Source organism: Nicotiana attenuata, unplaced genomic scaffold, assembly GCF_001879085.1.
Source record: "Nicotiana attenuata strain UT unplaced genomic scaffold, NIATTr2, whole genome shotgun sequence".
In the NCBI taxonomy this organism is placed as follows: domain Eukaryota; kingdom Viridiplantae; phylum Streptophyta; class Magnoliopsida; order Solanales; family Solanaceae; genus Nicotiana; species Nicotiana attenuata.
In genome coordinates this window covers 500,000-524,627 of record NW_017670588.1, presented here as the reverse complement: position 1 = coordinate 524,627, position 24,628 = coordinate 500,000, and the positions used below count along the sequence as shown (strand labels likewise).

Below are 24,628 nucleotides of genomic sequence, written 5' to 3'. Positions count from 1 at the left end.
ATAACTTATACAATAATTTCGTCTTGAACAATTCTTTTTTCTTATCTGGTATTTGGTAATCGTTTTGTGGTCCGACTAATTGAGGAAAAAAATCCTAAATTCGGCTAGCGTTTGGACATAAAAAATGTAATTTTTCAAAAAAAGAAGTATTTGGAGTTAAGTTGATAAATGATATCTGAAATTTGAAATTATGTTTCGACATACATTCCACTTGAAAAAATGTTGTAGTTTTGTGAATGAGGAAAAAGTTTTTCTGAAAATTTTGAAAAATGATCAAAACCACTTTTTGATTTTTGAAAAACCTATTTTCGAATTTTTTTCAAGAACTTACAAAAAATTGGAACAAACACATTTTTGATTTTTCTTTTTTTGGGAAGAAAGAATTTTTTTATGGACAAACGGGACGCTTTATCTACTAATGTAAAACTTTTCGGTGCAATCCAAATTTAGTCGGGTCCGAATACCGAATACGGATCGTGAAACCAAAAAAAGATCCCCGCTCCCATTTTGATGTCTCGTTACCGTTACATACCCCCATACTTCCACTTTCACCCCCAAAACTTATTTTATTTACCTATATAACCTTAACAGTACTCCTTTTTGGCTAAATCCATAGTAGATTAAACAATTTGACCTATTTCCTCTGCAACACAACCCTTTCTTCTTAGCAATGCCAATAATGGCTGCTACTGAAGAGAACAATTCTACACCCACTTTTACCAGAAATTTTCCAGATGAAAAAGAATCATCATTTTCATCACCAAATCCAGATGCACTGGCGTCCAGGGGAAGTGTTTTAGTAAATGGAGCTGAATTAGAGCTAGCCCTGTCGCCGGAGCCACAAGAAAGCGCGTCAGGTACACGCGCCACCAGTAAATATGGTACAAGGAGAGAATTGAAGGCCTTGCTGACGCTGGAGAGTAATGGTTCAGTGAATGTAGGTGAAAAGTCCCGAGGATCTCGGAGAAAAGATACTGTTTCAGCTGAATCGCCAAAAACATCGGAGAAACTTTTGGCGGAGAGTAATTCGGTGGGAGAGAGGACTTTAAGGTCAAGAAAAATAGAAGGTTTTGTTAATAATGATAGTAATAATAAAGGATCTGATAAAAAGAGGAAAAATTCATCAGATTCAGTGGGAAAAAATGGGAGGAAACAGAAAAGCAATGTCTGTTTTATTGGCGAGCCAATAGCTGCAGAGGAAGCTCAAGAGAGGTGGCAATGGCGTTACGACTTGAAGGTTGGTATACTTGTACATATTTTTGTTTTACTTTATTTTACTCATAGGCTCGAAATTCCATCAAATTCTATTTGATTTACTTGTTTCTAAACTTATTATTTGTACTTATTTAGTGAATTTCTTAACACATATGTAGGGTATAAGCTAGAACTACTAGTTCGAATGAAGCCATACTTCTACACTACATCTGCCCCTGATTTTAATTTACTTTCATTTACTGAGGTAGTGTGGTATTTAGGCAAGTATGGGTGTATCTCGACTAATCCACGGGTATATCTCCACTAATCCACCGCAAGTTCACCATCATAGATATTGGATAAATCTGCCCGTGGATTAAATTTGCTCATGAATAGCTCAATTAATTGTGGCTTCAGGCTGTTAATCCTATAAGCAACTACTGAGCCATCTCACTGAGGATGATCTTAGTATATAGTGTTTTTTCTTAATTTCTTTTTTATTACACCGGGGAGGGGAAGGCGAAGGTGAAGGAGAGGGGAGGAGAATGGAGCAACGAAAATCAAACTCACGTATGTGTGGAAGACTTGCCCCGATACCACTTTGATATAACCCTTGGCGGTGGTACATAGTGTTGGTTTTAGCTTTTCTTTTAGTCTCTTTGTTTTTCCTTTCTTATGGGTGAGTTAGATTTCTCATGGAGATGCTCTTATCACTTATCGGTACTTTAACCACTTTGTGGGACCAAGCTGGAACCCGTTTACGTTAGCACAAGGAATTGAGACCAAAATGCCCTTTAAGTATCTAATTTTAATGAGATGGCAGAGGATATCTTAGTGGACAAAATTTGTTACCATTTAAAAAAAAAAGGTTTTAGTGAAAGCAAAAATGAGTACATTGCTAACATACTTCAGGAAGGTAGTATGTTAGCAAAACTAGATATATATACATCACCTGCTCTCTTCCTCCCCCATTCTTTTTCCCTTTTCTTTCTCCTGGTTTGCCATGGATGGATGAATCTCAAACCACCTAGCAGTAAGTTCTGAAGTTTGACCGGTTGATTGAAACTCAAACAATAATTGCCGTAACTTTTTCCAGTAGTGGGAGGATTAAATAGTTGTAGTTTGATAATTGGATCCAGGAATCTATTCTAGTAGAATGGATTGGAGCGATCCACTTCGATAATGGTTAGTAAATTCCAAGATTTACTCAGCAATTATTCGAATATGCGAACAGTTGGCCTCATTTGATTATGAAATGACGAGAGGAACAACCAGTGCATCCAAAGCATTTTTTGCGGTAGTAATTTTCCTCTTATTTGTTATAAAAAATTGGAGGAAAATAGGACCAGTTTAATGAGTTTCTTTGGGAAGATATAAGATAAATTTAATGTATTGCCCTGCATGAGATATGGACTAGTTTATGCGAATATAGAGAAGAAGAAGAAGAAATGCAGTGGTTCCTTCTTCACTGAGGCCCGAGGGAGAGGATGGAAACGCAAGAGAGAGGAAAGAGGACCTGGGATTTAGATCTTGAAGTAAAAGGACAAAAAAGTCATCACCACTAATGAACATAATAGATGAATGTAAGGTGTGTATGTGTGTGTGTATATATATATAGGTTAGCATTGTACCCATTTTCTCATTCTCCAAACCCTTACAAGCACATTATAATCTCTTTAATAATGAGGATATTTTCATCTTTCCCCCAACATTTTAATACTCCTTGGCTACTTCCCATTCCAATTTTCTTGCCTCTTTCTCTGGCGAGCTGTGAACCCCTCCCCATTTCATTTGCCGGTGAGATCTTTCTCTCCATTGCTCTCTCAGGGTAACAATAAAATCGTTTAGCTCCTCTATCCTTTTTCTTTGTTTTTTTTTTGGTTTCTGATAAATTTTTTTGTGCTAGTTTTGCCAAATCCCAGTTTGGTTTCATCCACCGGACTTCTGACCTCACCTTGTTTTCACTTGAAGAAATTTTATTCATCATTTTTCCAAAAGCAAAGAAGGACATTGAGAATTAAAAGAAAAAGAAAACAATTTCCCAGAACATCTGTCAATGATTCTCCTACAATCTTTACTCACGTGTCTATAGAAAAAAATTACAGCAACATTCATGATGGGTTTCTTTAGTGTTAACTTAGACAATTTCTTTTAACTCGTTATCAATGACAATTGTTGTAAATTGAAGTTTTTTTTGAATGATGGAGGGAGCAATGGGGATCTCGTGCTGAAGAACGAGGAAGAGGTGGACTAATTGGAGAGAAAACTAGAGTTGGGTTTAGTTATTCAGAGGGAAAGACATTGGGTAGTTTGGTAGCGAGGTGACTGAATTTTTATCCGAAATCTCAAGCAAATTTTGAGGTGGTTACATGCATTATAAATTTTAAAAAAAGAAGCCTCAGAGGAGCACACGCTATATATGTAGATATTTTTGTCAAAGTAAAATGGGGTCTATGACTCACTGTGACCAAACTTCTTGAAACTATCACCTCATAGCTTTTTTCAATTGCCTTCAACAACAACAAAATACTCAGTGATATCCCACAAGTGGGGCCTGGGAAGCTGTGGTGTACGCATACCTTATCTCTACCTTTGTGGATTAGCGAGACTGTCCCGATAGACCCTCGACTCAAGAAAAGTGTTTTCTAGAATAGGTTTGGCAATACAAGAGTACAAAAGCTATGATGAAAATACTGTTGAACAGAAAAGTAATGACAGGAAGAAAAAAATAGTAAAGCTAACCAAAGTAAAAAAAGACACATCATTAGTCATAAAATTGAAGAGTATGATAAAGATATCATAATAACAATAATACTGGTAAGGAGAAGAGGGAGCAGTGAAGGTGCTCTAAACTAGAATCATGCTCCCTTACATAAAGGAGAGAAATCGCTCGACTACCTACTAACCTTCTACCCTAATCGCCTGACTTACTACTAATCTTCTACCTTAATCCTTGGCCTCTGTGTTCTCCCATCTAAGGTCATGTTCTCAGTAAGCTGAAGATGTGTCACGTCCTGTCTAATCACCTCTTTCCAATTCTTCCTTGGTTTACCTGTACATCTCTTTAGACCTATCACTGCCAACCTCTCGCACCTCCTCACTCAGATATTTGCGCTTCTCCTCTTCATATGCCTGAACAATCTCAGCCTCGCTTCCCGCATCTTGTCCACCACTGAGACCACTCCTATTATTTGTAAAAAGGTGCTCTCCGTTCCTTAAGGGATACATCTATTCTTTGTGAAAAATATATTATCCAAACCTTAAAGGATACAAGGAAAGGTGCCAAGGTTCTCTCACGGCAGAGCTTGCACAACACGAGGCTTCGTGAGCGAGGTCCCTAGGCAAGCCGCACAAGGCAGAAAAGTCCAAGGCCCGCGCTAAGAAAAGATCGACACTGAAATTTCAATCAAACTTGTTGATAACACAAATAAAATATCCTCAAACCAAACCAATAAGAATGTTTAAACTTGTTGTGAGAACATTTTAATGCTTAATCTATTGAATACACCAGCTAAATGCCTAAATCACAAAAGTGTGCTAGCTAGAAAAGGGAAAAGTGGGATAAAAGATAATCTAAATAAACACAAGATATTTAATTGGGTTATTCCACTTTCAGAACTATCTTCATAAATTCGTAGATGAAATAACTTGCTTGTGGTGATCTATTTTGTGGTTGGGCTTCCGAATACCAATATATGCACATAGTTTGGCCTTCGCTTGCATATGTAAAAAGAAGGATAGGTGGACCTCTTGAACCTCAAGGTTTTGGTCTAGTTTTATAATAGTGAAACACGAGGCGTATTGGTTAAGTGCATGTCATGAGTCAAAAGCTTGCTACTTAATGGTGAAGGGTAGAGTAGTAGGTCCATTATCCATTGAGTTTCGAACCATATGCCACTGACACTCAGAGATTTCTTGGTGGACCTCTCAATCCTGGTTCTTTATATGATGAAGTGCATAGAAACTTCACCGGAAAGTATAAGATTATGTAGAATGCATAAGTAGTTGGCTTTAGGATTTCATAAGCCAAAGAAGTCGAATGATCACCGGATTCTTCTATTAGCTCATGTAAGCTAAATATTATTTATTCGTCATGTTTAATTGATTATGTTGTGCTCTCAAGGGATTAGCTGGACTACTTTGAAAATCTAACCAACTTTTAGTACGCAGAAGGATAGGTCCACCTTTCAATCCTGGTTCTTTATAGGAAGGATGTGCCTAGAAATTTTAGTGCAAAGGATAAGATTATATAGGATGCATAAGTGGTTGGCTCTAGGACTTGCCAGAGAAGCTGAATAATTACTGGAACCTTCTACCATCTCCTATAAGCTAACTATCATTTGTTTGCCAATTTAATTTATTGTGTCGTGTTCTCAGAGATTTAGCTGAGCTATTTTGGATATCTAAGCAATAACTTAGTTCTTTGTCTGGCATACACGTTATTAAACTTTACTCTTTCTGAATATACATGTACATTGGCAATTGCAGGGTCGAAAAACGAAGCGTCAAGCTGGGAAATTAAAGTGAGTGATACCATATGAACTTGTCCTTTCCGGTGGTAAAATGTTGCCCTTTTCTACCTTTTGTGGTCTGTAGCACGTCTTCACTCCTTAATGTTATGCTTTCTCATTATTGTAGCGCTGGTGAAGAAGATGAAATCATATTAAATGTGGAATGCCATTATGCTCAAGCTAAGGTTGCTGGTTTCACTTTCAATATCGGAGATTGTGCATATGTGAAGGTAGTTATTAGCTATCTCTCCATATATCTTTTTCCTTTTGTGAGATTTTCATTGTGACCTATATTTTAGATTATGGTGGTGCTGATAAGAATTGGTTGAATTCTATGACCATCTAAAAGCTTAAACCGTTGGAGAAGGAACACTTCTATTTATTTGTTTTAGGTTTGTAACATGGCCCTTCACATGTAAGCCTATTCTTTTTTTTTTTTTTTTTTTGCTAAGCACATGAAAATATTTTTTCGATGGGTACAATGAGACTTGGTCCAGAACTCTTGCCTACTCTGCCACTATGTTGAATTGTGTAACTATCTCATCTAAAAGTAAAACCTATTAGAGTGGAGACATGTGTTTTCCTGTTTAGGTTTACAACAACATCAAAGCTTTCTTTGTAACCACTTTGATAACATTAGGCATGCTCAATATCTTTAGTAAGTTGATGAGCAATTCCTTCAGGGTGAAGGTAAGAAAAACCATATTGGCAGGATCTTGGAGTTTTTCAAGACAACAGAGGGTGAAGATTATTTCAGGGTACAATGGTTTTTCAGAGCTGAAGATACGGTTTGTATTTTTGTATTTTTGATAAGAGTGTTTTCTTTCACTTAGTGTATTGTATTTGAAGCCTATTTTCTGATTTATTTGTTTGGACATTCTCTCTGCATAATTCTTTCAGGTGTTGAAAGGTGCTGCTTCTTTCCATGACACAAAGCGCATATTCTACTCTACTTTAGAGAATGATAATCCACTAGACTGCATTGTTTCTAAAGTCAATGTGGTGGAATTACCAGCCAGCGTATGCTCCATCCTGATATTCTTTTCCTGTTGTTAAAATTGCTTAAGATTACTCTTGTTAGTTCCATTGTTCACTATTGACTACTGTGCTGTTTCTTTTGTTTTTCTGCTCTTTCCTCTTAATATTTGTGGTTGAGGATTGCTCCTTGAATCTTTTGCAATTTTGTTACTACTGCAGAATGGTTTGAATACAAAGGATGTTCCACCTGCTCACTTTTATTACGACATGGAATACTGTGTTGACTATTCCACATTCCGTACATTGGATAATGGTAAGTTATATTGATACAGATAATCTTGTACTGTCCTATGTGCTCAAACAACGTGAGAAAACACCTGATGACGTATACCTTCTGTAATAAGTCTTACTAAAATAGGCACCATTTGATGCTCACGACTTCCATTTGCAGTGTTTTTCAGGAACATGACCGTTCTATCAATTATTTGCTTTAAATTTAACTTCCATAAGGAAATTTCTATTGACATTAAGGATGAGATGCGAGCTGCATAAGTGTCACTTTCTTCTGAGAATGATGAGTAAGAATGTATTAGATCACAATAAGTCAGATTGAGACGTTGTGTATATTTGGTCTTGTTTTTTTATATATTAGAAATGACATAAAATATCGAGAATGATAGCAGTAGTTGATCCAGAGTATGGATTCGCATTAGTTGATGCCACGTGGTGGCAAGTGAAATCAGGTAGACTCTTTATAATTAAGGGTTAATGGCATTGCTACTATTGTGCAAAAGGAGCTTTCCAAAGTGTCCATGAATGTCAAGTTTTTCTTGCTTAAGATGTTGGAGTTGTATCTTGAATGTGAAGTTACCTTTTGTAGCTTACTTGTTAGTGACATCAAAATTTTCTAACATCCTACTTTCCGTCTGTATCAATGGCTTGTATCTTTATGATCCACCAATACAAGTTCAAATATTGTAGTTTTTGGTTAGCAGTTCATATGGTACCATGCTGTTATTATAAATGGACTTCTTGCAGCAGTTTGTAGCACAGCTTGTAATCGTACCTAACCCGTATCTATTTTTTCTCTACCAATTTTGATTAAAACTTTGCTTTTCTTTTGGACTATCCAGTCAAGAGCTTGGTTATCCCTTCGTTAGTTGATGCTTCATATAAGCCTATCACTACATATCCTCTGGAGGTATTGCCAAGTTGTGAACCTATGACAGCGAAGTTGTCATTATTGGATCTATACGCTGGTTGTGGTGGCATGTCTATGGGGTTGTGCCTTGGTACCAAACTCTCTGGTCTTAAACTTGTGACGGTAATTAATAGAATTCTTATTCATATCTAATATCTTTTAAGTTATGCGTCTGAAATTTCTCTTTTTTATTCTAGAAATGGGCAGTTGATTTTAATAGGTCTGCCTGTGATAGCCTGAAACTGAATCATCCTCAGACACATGTAAGCTTTTATTTTGTGTCAGTCATGAGAGAGGTTATCATTGTGTTTGAGCTAATATTCAATCATAGTTAACATTTTTCTTAGGTTAGGAATGAAGCTGTTGAGGATTTTCTAGAGCTACTGAAAAGATGGGAGAAGCTAATTAAAACTTATGGCTGTAGTAACTTCAAAACAAGCTCAAATTGTGAGCTAGACGATGCAGATGAAGGTGAAAACAATGATAATTTCCAGGCTGGTTCTAAGGCATCTTCTGGAGAATACGAGGTATTAAGATTGGTTGACGTATGTTACGGGGATCCGAACAACAAAGGAAAATCTGGACTGCATTTTAAGGTATAAACTTTTCTTTCATATATTGTTGGTTTTCATAGTTTAATCCTAGAAAACCTTGAGTTGTTTAAAGAGAAGCGGATCCGAATTGAAGTTAATGTGTTAGGTGATTATCGGAAGCCATGAGATTTAACTGCTGGAGGAGTGAAGTTTAATTCTTGACTTTCTCTATTGTTTATTTTGACTGTTTTAGACTACAAGCTTGTTTGTTGATCTTAGCTTTGATATCGCTGGTGATGCTTTCTTCTTGTGGGGTACTCTTATAGGTGCGGTGGAAAGGTTATGGTCCAAGTGAAGATACTTGGGAGCCAATTGAGAACTTGGAGTAAGTACTTGCTAAATATTGTTTCTTCCATACTTTACTAGTATCTTTCATTTTTGGCTGCTCGAAAAATTTGGTTAGTTAATGTAGAAGCACTGTTTCTCTTTCTGAATATCCAAGCTCTCAACACTCTCCTTTATCATATTTGGTTTTGGAAGAATCTTAGAAGTACTATCAGCTTCGAAATATAAGAAACAGATCAGTTGATTTTCACACTGAATGTTCCCAAAAGTTGAAATAAGAAAAAAAAGGAGTTTCTGAGGTTAAGAAAATTCAGAAGATCTTTACATTTTGTTATACATTTTCATCACATCCTCAATTTCATGTGCACTTCACTTATTTTTTCTCAGAAATTGCCAAGACAGCATAAAAGAATTTGTTAGAAGGGGGCAACAATTGAAAATTCTGCCTCTACCAGTAAGTTACTTCCTCAATTGCATTTGCAATGATTTCCACTAAATGGCATTGGAATCATTATCCCTGTTTAATTTCCCGTCCTGATTAAATATATTTGCAGGGTGATGTTGATATGATATGTGGGGGTCCTCCTTGCCAGGGCATTAGTGGATACAATCGCCACAGAAATGTTGACGACCCATTGTCTGATGAGAAAAATCGTCAAATTATTATTTTTATGGATGTCGTGGAATTCTTACGGCCTAAATATGTGTTGATGGAAAATGTGGCTGACATACTGAGGTTTGATAAAGCATCTCTTGGAAGATATGCTTTAAGTCGTTTGGTACATATGAGATACCAAGCAAGATTGGGAACTATGGCAGCTGGTTGTTATGGTCTCCCACAATTTCGATTGCGAGTTTTCTTTTGGGGTGCACTTCCGAGTGAGGTGAGTATATTCAGTAAACATATAAAAAAATGGTACATTAGCCTATTGTCATCAGAATTACTGAACAAAAGGAATAGTTATTTCTAAAGGAATGGTTATTTCTTCTCTAAAAGAACAGTAAAGATCTTAAACTGGATTTGGTAGAAAATTCTCAATTCATGTTGATATACTAGGCGATAGTTGGTGATTACATCCATGCGATGTTCAAGTAATCTCAATTATTCTTTCTCTTGTTCAGAAATTGCCCCCATTTCCACTTCCTTCACACGACGTGATTGTTAAATATTGGCCCTCGCCTGAATTTGAGGTATCCTTTACATTTTCACTGCCTTTATTGCCTGAGAACTTGTGTTATTCTTTCTACTTTCTGTAAGTCGGGCTTTTCATATTGATGCTGCATTTATTACATTTGATTTCCTTCTTGCAGCGGAATACTGTTGCTTATGATGAAGGACAACCACGCGGTGACCTTGAGGAAGCCCTTGTTCTTCGTGATGCTATATCTGATCTTCCAGCTGTATGATTGTTGTGTTTATTAGAGATCCTTTTTCATTTTAATAGATGTATCTATATAGAAGTTTCTTTTTACTGGAATAATAGATGTACTCTTTTATAGGTTACATGGCATGAAACTCGTGAAGAAATGCCATATGAGATGCCCGCGGAATCGGAGTTCCAGAAATACATAAGATTACCTAAACATGGTAATTTCTTTCAAACATTAGTGCTAAAGCCTTTTTTGTTGGACTCGGGCTATTTTCTCTTGTTATTCTGTTTGTATTGATTTCTAATCAAAAGCTACAATTGCAATCTTGTGATCTGGTCTGAAAATTCTAGAAATAGAGTGACAAATGTTTACTTTGGTTAAGAGAAACTGTTCCGATCAGTAACAAGACCGAGCTGATTTCGTACCTTAAGCAAGTTCTAATGCATGCCTTGGTAATAACGACTCGTACCACCTAACGGATAAAGGCCTTTATTACCTGAGAAATGCGAAGGAAGAAGAATCATGTACAAAAAATTTAAAGTTCAACCATTTGGGATATGTTAACTTGCTGCAACTAATTTGAATAGCTGTTGTTCTTCATATTACTTGCTCTCTAATTTTTTTCTAAGAACTTTTATTTGATTGTATTGGCTTCTAAATCAATTTCTTCTTATGTGTGTGTTTGTGTATGTATATTGCTCTTTCTGTCAAAGACTCAGCAATTTAAATTAACATTCCTCTGATGAGTAATTTGAAAACTGGGGGTGGCTAATTTTGGTTGGAAGTGTGAGGAAATGAGTCAAACTGTTAGAACAAAGACTTAAGGAATGGTCGAGAGAGAATTAAATATTAAGGCTTTGATGTGAATATGCAATGTTGAGACTCAGCATTTTAAATTAACGTTCCTCTGATGTGTAATTTGAAAACTGGGGGTGGCTAATTTTGGTTGGAAGTGTGAGGAAATGATTCGAACTGTTAGAACAAAGACTTAAGGAATGATCTAGAGAGAATTAAATATTAAGGCTTTGGGCACATGATGTGAATATGATATGTGGGTACGGTGAAATTTTAGAAGTTGAAAAATTTAGCATCAAATTTTAGTATCTAAAGCAGTTGTCGATCTAGAACACACACAAACTAACAACATATTAGCTTTGTGGCCCTCGCAATTTATGGGAGTGGTGTCCAATATGAGTTTCTTAGTACTCTACTTTCTATCTTGTTAAAAAGGGTGACTTCTTAAAGTTGGACAATTGCTTAAATACTTGGATAATCATATTATCTACATTTTATGGTGTAACAATGGTGCTTTAGGTACACTGCACACATTAGTAAAATTTGCTACTTTACATGCCAAAATCTAAATGCTAACACCATACTCTAGTATGATATGAGGAATTTGATGCTACAAATTTCTCAAGGAATGTTCAGTTGAAATTTGAGGGGCAAGGACAATCCAGAACACTTTTGTCCCGAAAAATTGAACTGAAAAATTGAAATTCTGGACGCACTGGCGAATTCCTAAATAGAAGCACTTTATAGTGGCTACTTGGTGTCATTTCTACAAAAACATTTGAAATGCTTCCTGATTCACATTCCACATATCTCATGGTGTATGATAGAAGTTATGTTCAAATAACTGTAATCCGAAACTAAGAGAATTGATTAATATATTTTTTATGTAACATGTTATAGTTTAAATAAACGTCCAACGAATTATACCATAAGATGGTACATGGTCTACTTACCTTTTTTTTTCATCCTTTGACCTCTTCACTTGGCATGAAAAGACTTGCTCAAAAACTTCGAACAAATAAACTGATAGTCCCTCTCTCCCAGTTTATCTGACACTTTGGCTTCAAGATGTTTGTTTCTCTGATAGTATAAAAAAAATACTATATAACCATTGTTGTTAGTAGATTTCATAATATAGTTTCTCAAATTTTAGTCTAATACTTAAAATTACTGGAATGAATTCAGTTTCATAATTTATTCATGCTAGTGTCTATGAGCTGAATGCTTATCCTTTACATGTGGAAATGATTCCTTCTTACACCTTCAGAGATAGTGGGGTGTTCATCAACTAGAGATACGGAAACAAAAGGTCCTGTTTTGTCTGATCATCGGCCTTGCCAACTTACAGAAGACGATTACTTAAGAGTTTGTCTAGTCCCACATAAAAAGGTTTGACGTTTGTTGTGTTACTGAAAATAAGTTTTTCAGATGTTTGCCCCTTGTAACATATTTCCATTGTAGGGAGCGAACTTCAGGGACCTCCCTGGTGTAATTGTGGGAAAGGATAATGTGGCTCGTCGTGATACAGAAGATCCAAAGGTGCTACCAAATGGAAAGCCCATGGTAGGCTATTTGTTACTATTGTTCTGTTAAAAAGTACTGACTTTATTATGATGAATTTGTAACTTATCATAATAACGTGTCATTCATGCTAATAGGAATCATTCTTGTGAAATGTAGGTTCCTGATTGTGCCTTCAATTTTGAACATGGAAAGTCTAAAAGGTAATGCATGTTTCCTTAGAAGCTTGTTATACAGATACTTTGTTGTTATATCTCCTTTTATTGATAATATCCAATATATATACTAAATCCTTTTTGAATTTGTAGGCCATATGCAAGATTGTGGTGGGATGAAACAGTGGCAACTTTAGTGACATTTCCTAATCATCGTGCCCAGGTACTTTGTGGTGTTATTACAACAAAAAATCCAGTGTATTCCCACAGGTGGGATCTGGGGAGAGTAGTGTGTGCGCAAACCTTACCTCTACCTAGTTAAGGTGGAGAGGCTGTTTCTAATAGCCCCTCGGCTCAGAGAAGGTGAGAAGAAGAACAAGAGAAAGAAGGAGAAGGAGAAGGAGAAGGAGAAGGAGAAGGGGAAGGGGAAGGGGAAGGGGAAGGGGAAGGGGAAGGGGGAGAGGGAGAGGGAGAGGGAGAGGGAGAGGGAGACGGAGAGGGAGACGGAGACGGAGACGGAGACGGAGACGGAGACGGAGACGGAGAAGGAGAAGGAGAAGGAGAAGGAGAAGAGGAAAATCAAGAGAGAAGAAAAAAAAGAATAAGTAGTACCAAATAGTAACAACAAGGAAATACGATAACGGAAGCGAACTAAACAACATGACGTAATATAAATCTAAGAATATGAAGGGACATGATTGTTACTAATACTACAAGTAAGAAAAAGAGAAACTATTAACTACTTACAACCCTTCTACCCTCTCGACCTCCACACCTTCCTATCAAGGGTCATGTCCTTAGTAAGGTGGAGCAGCGCCATGTCCTGCCTAATCATCTCTCCCCGGTACTTTTTTGGCCTACCTCGACCTCTTCTCAAGTCCGCCATGGTCAACCTCTCGCACCTCCTAACAGGAGCATCAATGTTTCTCCTCTTAACATGCCTGAACCATCTCAGCCTCGACTCCCGCATCTTGTCCTCCACGGAGGCCACTCCCACATTGTCCCGAATTACTTCATTCTTAATTTTATCTCTCCTGGTAAAACCAATCATCCATCTCAACATCCTCATCTCAGCTACTCTCATCTTCTGCACATGTGAGTTCTTGACTGGCCAACACCCAGCTCCATACAACATAGTTAGTCGGACCACCACTCTATAAAATTTACCCTTAAGTCTAGATGTTATTTTTACAATAAAATATGCAATATAGAACTTGTAGGCTTTTCTAAGCTTTCTATATTTTTCAGGCGGTCTTACACCCAGAGCAGGATCGTGTTCTTACTATACGAGAGTATGCAAGATTGCAAGGTTTTCCAGATTTCTATAGGTTTTCTGGCACTCCCAAGGAAAGGTATCTTGTTTTCTGATGAAAGTAATTTTATTAGCTTGTCAATTTCAGTAACTAATTAAAAGATCTTAAGGCAATGAAAAGAAAACATATATAAATGCAGCCTTCGTCTCTATGAGAGAAATGTCTCTGTGATTTTTATTATATTTGAAACCAATTTTTTTTAGTTGTGTTACATAATCTTTCTCCTTTCACTACAAGACCAAAATACAAGAGAATGATGTTCAAATTGGAAAAGCAGCTACGTGGAAGGGGTGTTGCGAATTATTACTAAATTGTTAATGCACTAACCTTAAATTGTGGAATGAACTTAATTCATTGTTGTAATTTATCACATTTATTGGATCTCATTGAAGTAATTGCAGCCAAGATCTTCTCTTATACGTACATCTCAAAAGTGGTAAATAGTTAACAATATTTACCATTAAAAATGAAAAAGTGGTAAAGAGTTAACCTTTAGCAAATGATTCCTCCCAACACATTTTGGTTTGATGTCATTCACATTATATGAGTCAAACTACTCAAGTTGTTCCTTATATCTTTTACTTTACAAGTAGTTCTTCATAGTGTTTTTCATTTGGTGTAGATATTGCCAAGTTGGGAATGCTGTAGCAGTTCCTGTTGGGCGAGCGCTCGGGTATGCACTTGGACTTGCCTTCCAGAGGCTAACTGGAGATGAGCCTCTTATTAAATTGCCACCAAATTTCTCATTCTTAAAGCCTCCAATTGATGACATTGTTGTCTTGCAAAATTGAGTGCACATTCATCATATTCTTTCTTCATTCGCGAATTCAGAGCTACTATTGATCCATGAGCAAATCATTCTATTACTTGTAATTTGAACTGTCATTCATCGGAGTGAATACAAATAGCTGGTCCCAACTAGAATGGGATTGGGATTAGACTCTTAGTTGATTGACTGATTATTGATCAATGAACTACCAAAACCTCTTTATATGATCGTGTTTTCTTATCTTTATAACTTCTCCTTTTATAAACAGCTCATTTTTTGATATTTGCAGTCTTAGTTATTTTTTATCCCAAATGTCTCGAAATACATCTAATAATCTAATTTGGGATTGAAGTCCTAAAATTCCTGTTGTTATAGAAAACAGGAATAGGCTATTTGCCCCATACAAAATTTTCTGGTTACAGATTATGTTTGGTTTCAGTAAAGATTGAAAGGTAACTGCCACAGTCAATGAGGTGTAAAGATATTGTTATTTTGCAAGCTAATAGGCTATTTGGCCAAACTTCTCCAAGGCCAAAAGTATGTTTTTTTCCCGTGTTTGACCAAGCTTTTAGAAGTAAAAAAAAGTGCATTTGAAGTAGTAGTAGTTTTGGAGAAGCAGAAAAAAGTAGCTTCTCTGCAAAAGTACTTTTGAAAAAAATACACTTGAATGCACTTTTTAAAAGTTTGGTCAAACATTAATTGTTGTTCAAAAGTATTTTTTCAATTAATTAGCCAAATACACACTGCTTTTCACCAGAAGTACTTTAGAAAAAAAAACACTTTTCAAAGTATGTTGATTTTAGAAGCTTGACAAACAGGCTATAAGCAAGTCAGGAAGAACCGGACCACATTGGGTCTATTGTACGCAGTCTCGCCTTTCATTTAGGCAAGTGGCTATTTTGAGGGCTTGAACCCGTTACTTCTTGGTCACACAAAGGCAACTTTTACCGTTGCGCCGAGGAGCTCCAAAGATATGGTGGTTTTTTGTCTTAACTTAATGAATAATGATTGTAGTAGGATCCTTTGACACTATATCAAGCAATGACAATCCACTAAAAAAAAATGCAAACTCTTGCCTTGCCCCGCCCTGTCCTACCCCATTTGCCATTCCTATTTACTGAAACCAAACATAATCTGTAGTAGGGCGGGGTAGGGCAAGCCTTGAGCCGCTAAGATTTTAATCCGAGGAGCAAAATGAAAGCCAACTTAAGGTTATCAATACACGAAGGAAGAGAAAAGAATAATAAATTTTATCAGAAAATTGAAAGACCTTATAAATACCAGTCTTTACATTTACTATACAAAACTTGGCTCCATATAATTTTCTCAGAGCTTAAACAGTACTCAAATGAGAGTAAAGAAATGAAAAAATTATGAATGAAATACCTGTAAGTAAATTATACATATCTTCAAAACTCACCTTCTGCAAAATTGATAAACAGTCATGATATGACCTATTCTGTTGATGTATCAGACTCCAGCTTTGGTACAACAGCAGATGACAGTTCTATATGACAAACACGCGCTGCGCCTATAAGCGCCTCCGGCAACTCATCAGGGGTGTTGCCCTAACAGAAAATTTCCAAAGACGTCAATGATTGTGGCAACATACAAGAGTTTAACTTTTATACGCTGACAATTTATAAGAATCTTTATACTATCAGATCAGCTAAAAGATAACATGTCGTAATTACTCTATCCGCTTACCTGTACAACAAAAGCCATGTCAACTACTAGTGTCGTGATTACGCCAATGACAAGCCCCATTACTCCATTTGCCACAGTGGAAGAACCAACATCAACATCAATCTGCAGAATGCAAGCAACATATGAAATCAAATCTGACTCCATAGCTTTTAGTGTTGGAGAAACTGAAGTTTTATGATAATGCGTAGAGACGAGCTTAAATGGAATGACAGTGAGGATTCATATAGCTGAGCTCTACTTGCTCGGGATTGAGACTTAGTAGTTGTTTGTATTGTGTCTCTATGTGCTATGCTCAAAAGGAAAAAGGGTAGGAGTCTTCACCTCCAAATACTTGGGACCGCGTATATAGTTGCAATCAACTGCTTTCCCCAGTAAACAAGGGGAACTTCCAACACTCTGACGTACAATCCACGATCCCTGCAAGATGCATGCTAACAGTAAATTTCTACACAAATGCAAACAGCCAAGAGAGTTTCAGAAGAAGATGGACGACGAGTATAGCAGATGGTTAGAATTAATCAGATGATAACTTTAACATCTATATAAAAGAAAGCTAAACCTCTCAAATATTACCCACAAATCTCAGCTTATTCATCCTTTTTAACAGAATATAAGAGGTGAGATGCAGGGGCAGAGCTAGAGTATTAGGTATGGGTTCGGATGAACCCGGTAGCTTTTGTGTTAGATCATGTGTTTGTGTTGGGAAATCCATTAAATAGGTATAAGTATTTACTTGTGAACCCAGTAATTAAGACGAGCTATGAGTTTGGTGGCAAATTTAGAACTCATAAACTTCAAATCCTGGCTCGTCCCGTGGCGACATGAATGAAGTAGAATCAAACTTGTTATGGCAAAGAGCTGCAAATAACATGACTATGGGATGATTATACGATAGTGATAACAATGCTGCAGTAAGGAACTCGAATTTTTGGAAATGTAACTACTCAAGATACCATCTTGCCGCCTTACATAGGATTTGTTGTTAAATCACAACATATAGCTAGTTTAATGAAACCAAATGATTTTTGTTTCTGCTTTCCTTGAGCCGAGGGTCTATGGAAACAGCCTCTGTACCTTCACAAGATAGGTTAAGGTCTGAATACATACTACCCTCTTCCAGACCCCATTTGTGGGATTACACTGGGTATGTCGTCGTTATTTGGTGTTTGTCTATTAACACTACTGTCATCTCATTAACAATCTACAAACAGAAGCATTCTTCCAGATAGTTTAAAGAAATAAAAATACCTTTGGAACTGATGGGATTAGCTTCATTCTACTATTCCGGAACTCATCATCGCCATCAACAAATCGTTGTAAGAGCGAACCAGGTATTAACTTTTTCATGACAAAATAGAAAATCATGCTGTAGTGTGTTGATCCAGGTACCTTCAGAAACCAAATTTTGTCTGCTTATTTCTTTCTGTAGGACTTGAAACATTGAATCAAGAAATGGAAAGCAGGGGAGAAATAACTTACTTGCAAATTTATAACCAAAGAAAAGAGTCCTTTTTCTGAAGCAACCTAAAAAAAAAGTAGATGTATAAAGATAAGTGAAAACATGGACACCCTTTAATCACTACAAACAGCATGCCACGTTCATGCACGGTCCGGGGAAGGGCCACACGCCAAGGGGTGTGATGTAGACAGCCTACCTTGACGCAAGCGCCAATGGCTGATTCCACGGATCGAACTCGTGGTCTATAGGTCACACGGAGGCAACTTTATCGTTGCTCCAAGGCTCTCCGTCAAACCTAGAAACTAGTAATATCTAAATGGTTTGACATTTCCTTGAAACTACTCAAATTTATTACTACCTGTGCTGCACAACCAGGGCGTCTAGCGACATGGTCCATTCGTTTCGTATCTTTGAACCAGTCAACTGCGACGAGATCCATGAGAGGTTTACCAGCTGGAACCTTCATAGACAATTCGCAAAGATGATATTAGAGCGAATGACATAGACCGTTGGACCTAAAACCAAGAACTTATCAAGGAAACAATAGATAAGGACCTTTGTTTTGTCACTGCAAAAATTCTTGCCACGAAGTCTGAAGTTCTTTCCATCAGATATTGTCCAGCAGTCGCGACCATTGTCATTCTCATCTCGTCGAAGATTACCCGAAAAAGTGGACAAATCAATTTGGTCCAGAGGTTCTTCTTCAAGTGCTTCAGAAGTACAAAAAGATTTTCACTAAAGAATTCGCGAAACACCTTTTACTAATAAATATATGTTCAGACACCTACCAGTTTTAATCGTGTCTTGGTCAAGGCCGGGTGATGATACCTACAAGGAGTCCAAGCACATGCTCAGAACGCGGCACTGACAATAATATGAAAAAGTATCTAATATTTCATACCTCTTGATCAGTGCCTTGAAAATCTTCGTCTTCATCAGAGTACTCATCCATCATCGATGCATTTCTATTTGCAGCGCGTATTTGGTCTAAAGATGGAGTACGATGATGAGACTGTTTTTGGCTCTTCTTGGAAGAGATAGATGGTGAGGTCATATTAACCATAACTGGTATTCTTGGAGCAGCAGCCCTCTCATCAGTTTGAGAAAAGTATTCACGAAGTCCTATCGTAGGATTATATAAACATAAGTTCCACATTGAGCTTTGATCGATGAATCATTGTGAAAGACAACATTATGTTGGCAATTCAAGTCACTAAGGGGTCGTTTGGTTTGAAGACAAGGTATGATGGGATTAGTTATGTTGATTAGTTATCCTGGTATTATTTCTTACTGATTGTTTGGTATATTGTATTAATCCTTGGATTGTCAATTTTACTACTTTGAGGGTGTTTGGCTAAGCTTATAAGCTGGTCAAACTGACTTATAAGCACTTTTTGGCTTATTTACGCGTTTGGTAAAACTAAAAGTGCTTATAAGTTAAGTGCTTATAAGCCAAAAATAAGCCAAAAGCCATAAGTTGGTCTCCCCCAACTTATCAAATTTCAGCTTATAAGCACTTTAGGTTTGACCAAAATATTTACTATTCTATCCTTTAAATACTTCTTTTTAAAAACAAAACTCTTTGTATACCCAATTTTTTAGCTGCTTATTATTAATTTCAGCACTTTTATCCAAACACGTAACTGCTTATTTTTTAAATCAGCTTCAGCACTTAAAAGTGCTTTTCAGTACCTATGCTTATCAGCTACTCTAAATCAGCTAAGCCAAACGGGCTCTTTGTCCTGAATTACTATTCCACCATCTGGCAGGTATAAGTTAACCCGATATTATTTTTGATCCCGGGGTAACTTATCCCATAGTAGTAATCAAACAAGGGATAAGGTGATACTAAATTTTTATCCCAGGACTATTTTTGCTTATCCATCATACTAAACGACCCCTAAGGGGACAAAAATCTGACCCATTGCTCAAGAGAAGGCAAGTCTTATGAAAATTATGGCCTTAAACAAATCCTGACGTTTCTGTGACTATAAATCATGTCATTAAGGGTAAAATGAGAAGTTTAAAGTTGAATACCAAAAGCGTACCTGCAACACTATTTAACATCTGAAATAGACAATGTTGCTGAAACGATGCGATGAAGCCTACACCCCACCCTTTCAGATCTATCTGCATAAGATGCTGCACTTGAGTTCTTGGCCTTCCATTACGCGGTTTTAGGGGTGAAATATTGAATCCACCACCTATGAGCATAAACGATCGGTTAGTTATACGAACCAATTACAATAATAGCATGAAAATTTATGCATTGTAAATGCAGACAGTATAGCCATAAAGGAAAACAGAAGTTACTTTCGATATGAGCTCGAACATATCCAGGTAATGGACCACAATTCTTATGCTCCCGAGAACGAAATAACACAACTGCACCATCATATGATAAACCAAGTAGAATTGTAAATATACAAAGAGAAAAGATGAAGTGACAGAAGTAAACAGGAATCTGTGGTTATACACTTATACTTACCATAACTTCCATCATCATTTCGACGCCAATAACGTACATAACAAAGATCACGAGGCCAAATAAACCTGCATTGCATACAATGACACACAACCTAAATCATCTAACAAACTCACTCATATTTAGGTATTTATAACAAAGAAAGTTTGTGACAAGGAAAAAAATATTACCTTGGGAACCAGTCGAGTTGAAGTCTGTGATAGAGTATTGCTGTGTGTCCATCTACCTCCTCAACTAAACTACCATATTGGAAGCTACAATCCCACCTGTTAAGCCAAAATGAAAGTTTCCCATGCAATCAGATCAGAGCACTTGTGATGGAAAAGTAAAGGCGGAGCTAGCCTTGAAGATACGAGTTCTGCCGAACCAAGTAACTTTGGTTCAAACTCTGCATTTATCTTACGAAAATCTTTTAGTAATTCCGAACCTAGTAACTTGAAAGGGATAGAATTCTGAACCCATAAGTTTCAAATCCTAGCTCCGCCTATAAATGCGCTAACGTGGACAAAACTTACTCAAAACGTGTAGCGTCCATGCTCATTACAAGTTCAAATATTTCTTCACAAGTAGCCTCCACGACGCCAACTGCTTTCATTGCTCTACTACAGCCCTTTGGCTACAAGAAGATCAAGAAAGTTTATTATACAAATACCCTAAAACACCCTACTTGTTTTAAATTAGGCAATACTTATGCCAGAAAAGAACACAGGAATGAGCTCATACTAGTAAATCAACATTGAGAAGCTCCTCAAAAATGCGAAGCCCTGCAGCCACCCGTTAACGGAGAAACATTGTCAATACTACAGGAAGATGTCTGCAGTTGCATATTCTACAGCTTATGGGAAAATGATGAAATAAAAAAATTAGACTGACCGTTTTGGCAGTAAAGTAAGCGCCTATACTTCGGGTTTGCTAAATCTGACTCTGATTCCTTTGTCCAGTCGACCACAGATTCAGGTGGACCTGCCACTAAAATGACACATTAAGTACAGCTTGAAACATGTCGAAGAAAATAAGCACAAGGTAAATTTACCAACCATTTCCCATTGTTGTTCCGCGGATCAAGTTTGGTTGAGAATCTTCTTCATCTTCAGCAGCACTAAACCTACAAAATAGGAAAAAGCATTACAATTTGTGAAAACTGGAGTAGCTAAGTCAAATGCTTGTAGCTTTTTCAGAGTTAAAAATCATGTACCAGTAGCAGCGTAGCCAGGATTTTTATCAAGGGGTATCAAAATTCAAATAAGTAAATACAACGAATAAGTTAAGGGGATTAAACACATAGTATATATACATAAAAAGAATTTTTTTTTACCGGTATGGATATTGTAATTTCAAGTTGACAAAGCACAATACTTACGGACTTTCATGATCTGAAGCAGTTCTCCCAGTACTATCCGTCCCTGATTTGAAATCATTGTACTTGCTACGATTACCACCTTGTGCCTCTTGATGCTGCATTGCAGTTAACATGTTATTACCTCCATTTGTATCTAGGCACGAGGAGATGGTGATCGAAATATATATACATACGTTGGAAGAAGAAAATAACAACGGAGACTTTTAACAGACAAGAAAACAACCTGATCAATCACAGACTCGATTTTTTCTTTCCAACTAAGTGAGTCCTGAATGTTGAAAGCTGCCATCTGGAAGCACGTTTCGATTAACATGAGTAAATTTTCTCCCACAACACAGAAACTCAGAGTAGCTAGTCAGCCATTTGTAGTCTATAAGCAAAAAATATTAAGGCAATTCTAGTCTAAGCAATAGAAAAGAATACATTTGAAACTTGAGAATACACACTCAAGTGGTTAAACAATTTTTTTGGGGAAAGAGGAGATAAGAAACAGAAGATCGCGCACCGTGATTTGATCATACTTCTCTTTCATGTTATAAACTGATAAGACATAAACCATCTGCAAAAGGCAAGAGTATATAACATCAATTTCCTCAGCATAACAAAATAAAAAACTAATACTCTAAAGAAAAATACTACTTACTGATCATAGGATAACAAATACAAACAACAGTTAGAACAACTCACTTGTCCATGATGAGTCTTTAAGCCTCGGTCCTCCACGCGAAAATTGCCATCAATTTGAAGTGTCTTAATTGGAGCCTAAAAATAATATATATGGTAACATCAGAAATTCAAAGACCTCAGAAAACTAACCAATATATCATCAGTCTTACACAATGACAACCAATAGTACCAAATGACTGTTTCTTGACCATTTCAAATCCAACACTAAGCTTAGATAATATACATAAAGAACAATAATACTATATAATTGCCACTTCTATTTTTTTCTTCTTCTACCAAAGGTCAAGAGTTGACTTCAAAAGTCACGTACTCCCTCCTTTCCAATTTATTGGCGGCGTCTGATTGAACACAAAGTTTAAAGGGAAAAAAATGAAGAATTTTGTCACAAAAAGAAATGTAGATAAAAACCAAAAGTACCCTAGAAAACTACTTGCTTTTTATGCCATGGGAACTAAAACAAGTCACGCCAATATAAAAATGTGTCAATCTTTTTCAGACAAACAGAAAGAAGTGTCAAATGAATTAGGAGTTAACATCACATAGTACCATGTCCAAAATGAAAGTCAAATAAAATCATATGCTAAAAAAGAAAGAATTTTCAAAACTTTTCTATTAGTAATTTCTTTATTTTTCTATTTCATTGGAGGATTAAGGAAGGGGGATAGTAAGAATTGAACTCGCACTTGGACGGTGAATAAAAAAGAGTTAAAATTCAGGAAAACTCACAGCATTGCCCTGAGGCTTCGTCTTGTAGTAGGCCAACAAACGAGTCTCGAGAACGAAATATCGCATATGGAGGAATGATTTTCCTATCTTCCTCCTCCCATACCTCACCATCCATCCCTCATGCACCACCTTCGACATTGCTCCTACCTTTTTAATATATGTTGCTCATCCTCTCAATTCACCAAGTATACTGCATCAATATGAATATCCATCCATGTTTTTCTCATCAAATAAAGTCTAATTCTATTGACAGTAGGAAAATGAGGCTATTGATTCTTCACATGTACAAAATTATGCTCGTTCGTTTCAAAAGCTCTCCTATTTCTCTCCATCCATATTATCCAGTACCAACATACAAATCCTTTTGATCAAGTAATTAAGCGTAATATTCTTTATATGAGAAAGCTCCCATATATAAGAAGTGTAGAAAAAGTCGAGAATGTACGTAAAGATATAATTTTATATGAAAAATACCCGTTCTAATAACCTCATGGGCGCACCAAAAAGACAATTAAAAGAGGTGGCTATTCCCTAGATGTACAAAATTATGCTCGTTCGCTTCAAAAGCTCTCCTGTTATGAACATACAGGTTAAATTTTTTACTTCTTTCTTTCATTTTATGTGACGTACTTTCCTTATTAGTCCATTCCAATAAGAATAACACATTTCTATAGTTAAAAATAATTTAACTTCAAACTTTCCATTTTACTCTTAAACAGAAGCTTTTAGGCTCACAAATATTAGGACCCCGCAAAGCTTATTACCCTTTAAGCTTGTAACATCACAAGTTTCAAACGTCTTTTTCTTAAAGAAAAACTCCGTGCTAAGTCAAAAAACTTTCAATAAACTCATCAGTAAATCTAAAAAAACTCAGAGTTGAATACTTACTTCTACCAACTTGACGAACACAACGCGACTATTCAACCATCTTTTCAAAAGAAAACTCGATCTTTGCATGCATGTCGTCGTTACAAATCACATGCATGTGTTAATATATATATATATATATATATATATATATATATATATATATAATATAAGAGTGTAATGTGATGAATATATGTATGTATAGGTAGAAAAGGAGGAGGTGCAAGGGTAAAAGGGTGAGAATGGCTTCAAGTGAAAGGTGTATACAAGTTAGAACCGTAGAAAGAGAGGGTCCTATGATTTGTACCATTAAAATACCGGGAAAATGATCGGTGAATAATAAGAAAACAACTATAGCCACCGGATTCAAAACTAGTTCGTTTGTCCTTTATTTATTTCAATCAATAATTGTCCAAAAGTCCTTTCTTAAATAATAAAAAATTTCTTTTCTTAAAAAAAATGACATTTCTTGGGTTTCTTCCAAATTTCAATACATTAGTATTTCTTCTGCCTCAATTTATGTGACACATAAATTAAAGGTTTTTTTTATATATAATTTTTATATATTTCGAATTGGTAATTATATAATTTATAGTATTTTTAAGTATGTAAACTTATTTCAAAAAGTTTAAAGATTCTTTACCTGAAATC

At 36.4% G+C, this 24,628-nt stretch overlaps 2 protein-coding genes across 3 annotated transcripts; one reads left to right on the top strand and one right to left on the bottom strand.

Annotated features, from left to right (window-relative positions):
• The first annotated feature begins 604 nt into the window (after positions 1-604).
• On the top strand, positions 605-14,932 carry LOC109241305 (DNA (cytosine-5)-methyltransferase CMT2). Its single transcript, XM_019408031.1, has 21 exons — positions 605-1,237; positions 5,683-5,717; positions 5,833-5,935; positions 6,389-6,493; positions 6,606-6,725; positions 6,903-6,996; positions 7,817-8,007; positions 8,082-8,147; positions 8,232-8,480; positions 8,744-8,802; positions 9,150-9,216; positions 9,317-9,646; positions 9,885-9,953; positions 10,074-10,163; positions 10,263-10,350; positions 12,196-12,317; positions 12,390-12,491; positions 12,609-12,652; positions 12,758-12,827; positions 13,853-13,956; positions 14,540-14,932. Exons 1-21 carry the CDS (start codon positions 671-673, stop codon positions 14,706-14,708), a joined length of 2,844 nt encoding a protein of 947 aa, XP_019263576.1. The 5' UTR covers positions 605-670; the 3' UTR covers positions 14,709-14,932.
• A 985-nt stretch (positions 14,933-15,917) lies between these two features.
• On the bottom strand, positions 15,918-24,129 carry LOC109241304 (protein ENHANCED DISEASE RESISTANCE 2-like). 2 transcript variants are annotated; one of them, XM_019408029.1, is made up of 23 exons: positions 23,999-24,129; positions 23,111-23,300; positions 22,385-22,459; positions 22,203-22,256; positions 21,921-21,986; positions 21,698-21,792; positions 21,375-21,442; positions 21,211-21,306; positions 21,061-21,101; positions 20,853-20,953; positions 20,508-20,603; positions 20,341-20,405; positions 20,166-20,237; positions 19,901-20,056; positions 18,754-18,974; positions 18,641-18,680; positions 18,408-18,562; positions 18,211-18,312; positions 17,873-17,917; positions 17,642-17,782; positions 16,715-16,810; positions 16,394-16,495; positions 15,918-16,254 (listed from the first exon to the last, which is right to left on the bottom strand). In XM_019408029.1, the coding sequence occupies exons 2-23, from the start codon at positions 23,246-23,248 to the stop codon at positions 16,141-16,143; spliced, it is 2,139 nt and encodes a 712-aa protein (XP_019263574.1). In that variant the 5' UTR covers positions 23,249-23,300; positions 23,999-24,129; the 3' UTR covers positions 15,918-16,140. The 2 variants fall into 2 exon arrangements, with proteins under 2 accessions (XP_019263574.1, XP_019263575.1); XM_019408030.1 differs by having other exon boundaries at positions 21,211-21,300.
• Positions 24,130-24,628: the final 499 nt, after the last annotated feature.

Excerpts from the sequence above, each read along its gene's own strand:
- LOC109241305 (XM_019408031.1), top strand. The coding sequence starts at position 671 with ATGCCAATAATGGCTGCTACTGAAGAGAACAATTCTACACCCACTTTT. Across the intron at positions 5,936-6,388 it reads GAGATTGTGCATATGTGAAG|GGTGAAGGTAAGAAAAACCA; the intron begins GTAGTTATTAGC and ends CAATTCCTTCAG. Across the intron at positions 6,997-7,816 it reads ATTCCGTACATTGGATAATG|TCAAGAGCTTGGTTATCCCT; the intron begins GTAAGTTATATT and ends TGGACTATCCAG.
- LOC109241304 (XM_019408029.1), bottom strand. The coding sequence starts at position 23,248 with ATGTCGAAGGTGGTGCATGAGGGATGGATGGTGAGGTATGGGAGGAGG. Across the intron at positions 21,793-21,920 it reads TCGAGTCTGTGATTGATCAG|CATCAAGAGGCACAAGGTGG; the intron begins GTTGTTTTCTTG and ends ACTGCAATGCAG. Across the intron at positions 21,102-21,210 it reads CTTACTTTACTGCCAAAACG|GGCTTCGCATTTTTGAGGAG; the intron begins GTCAGTCTAATT and ends GGGTGGCTGCAG.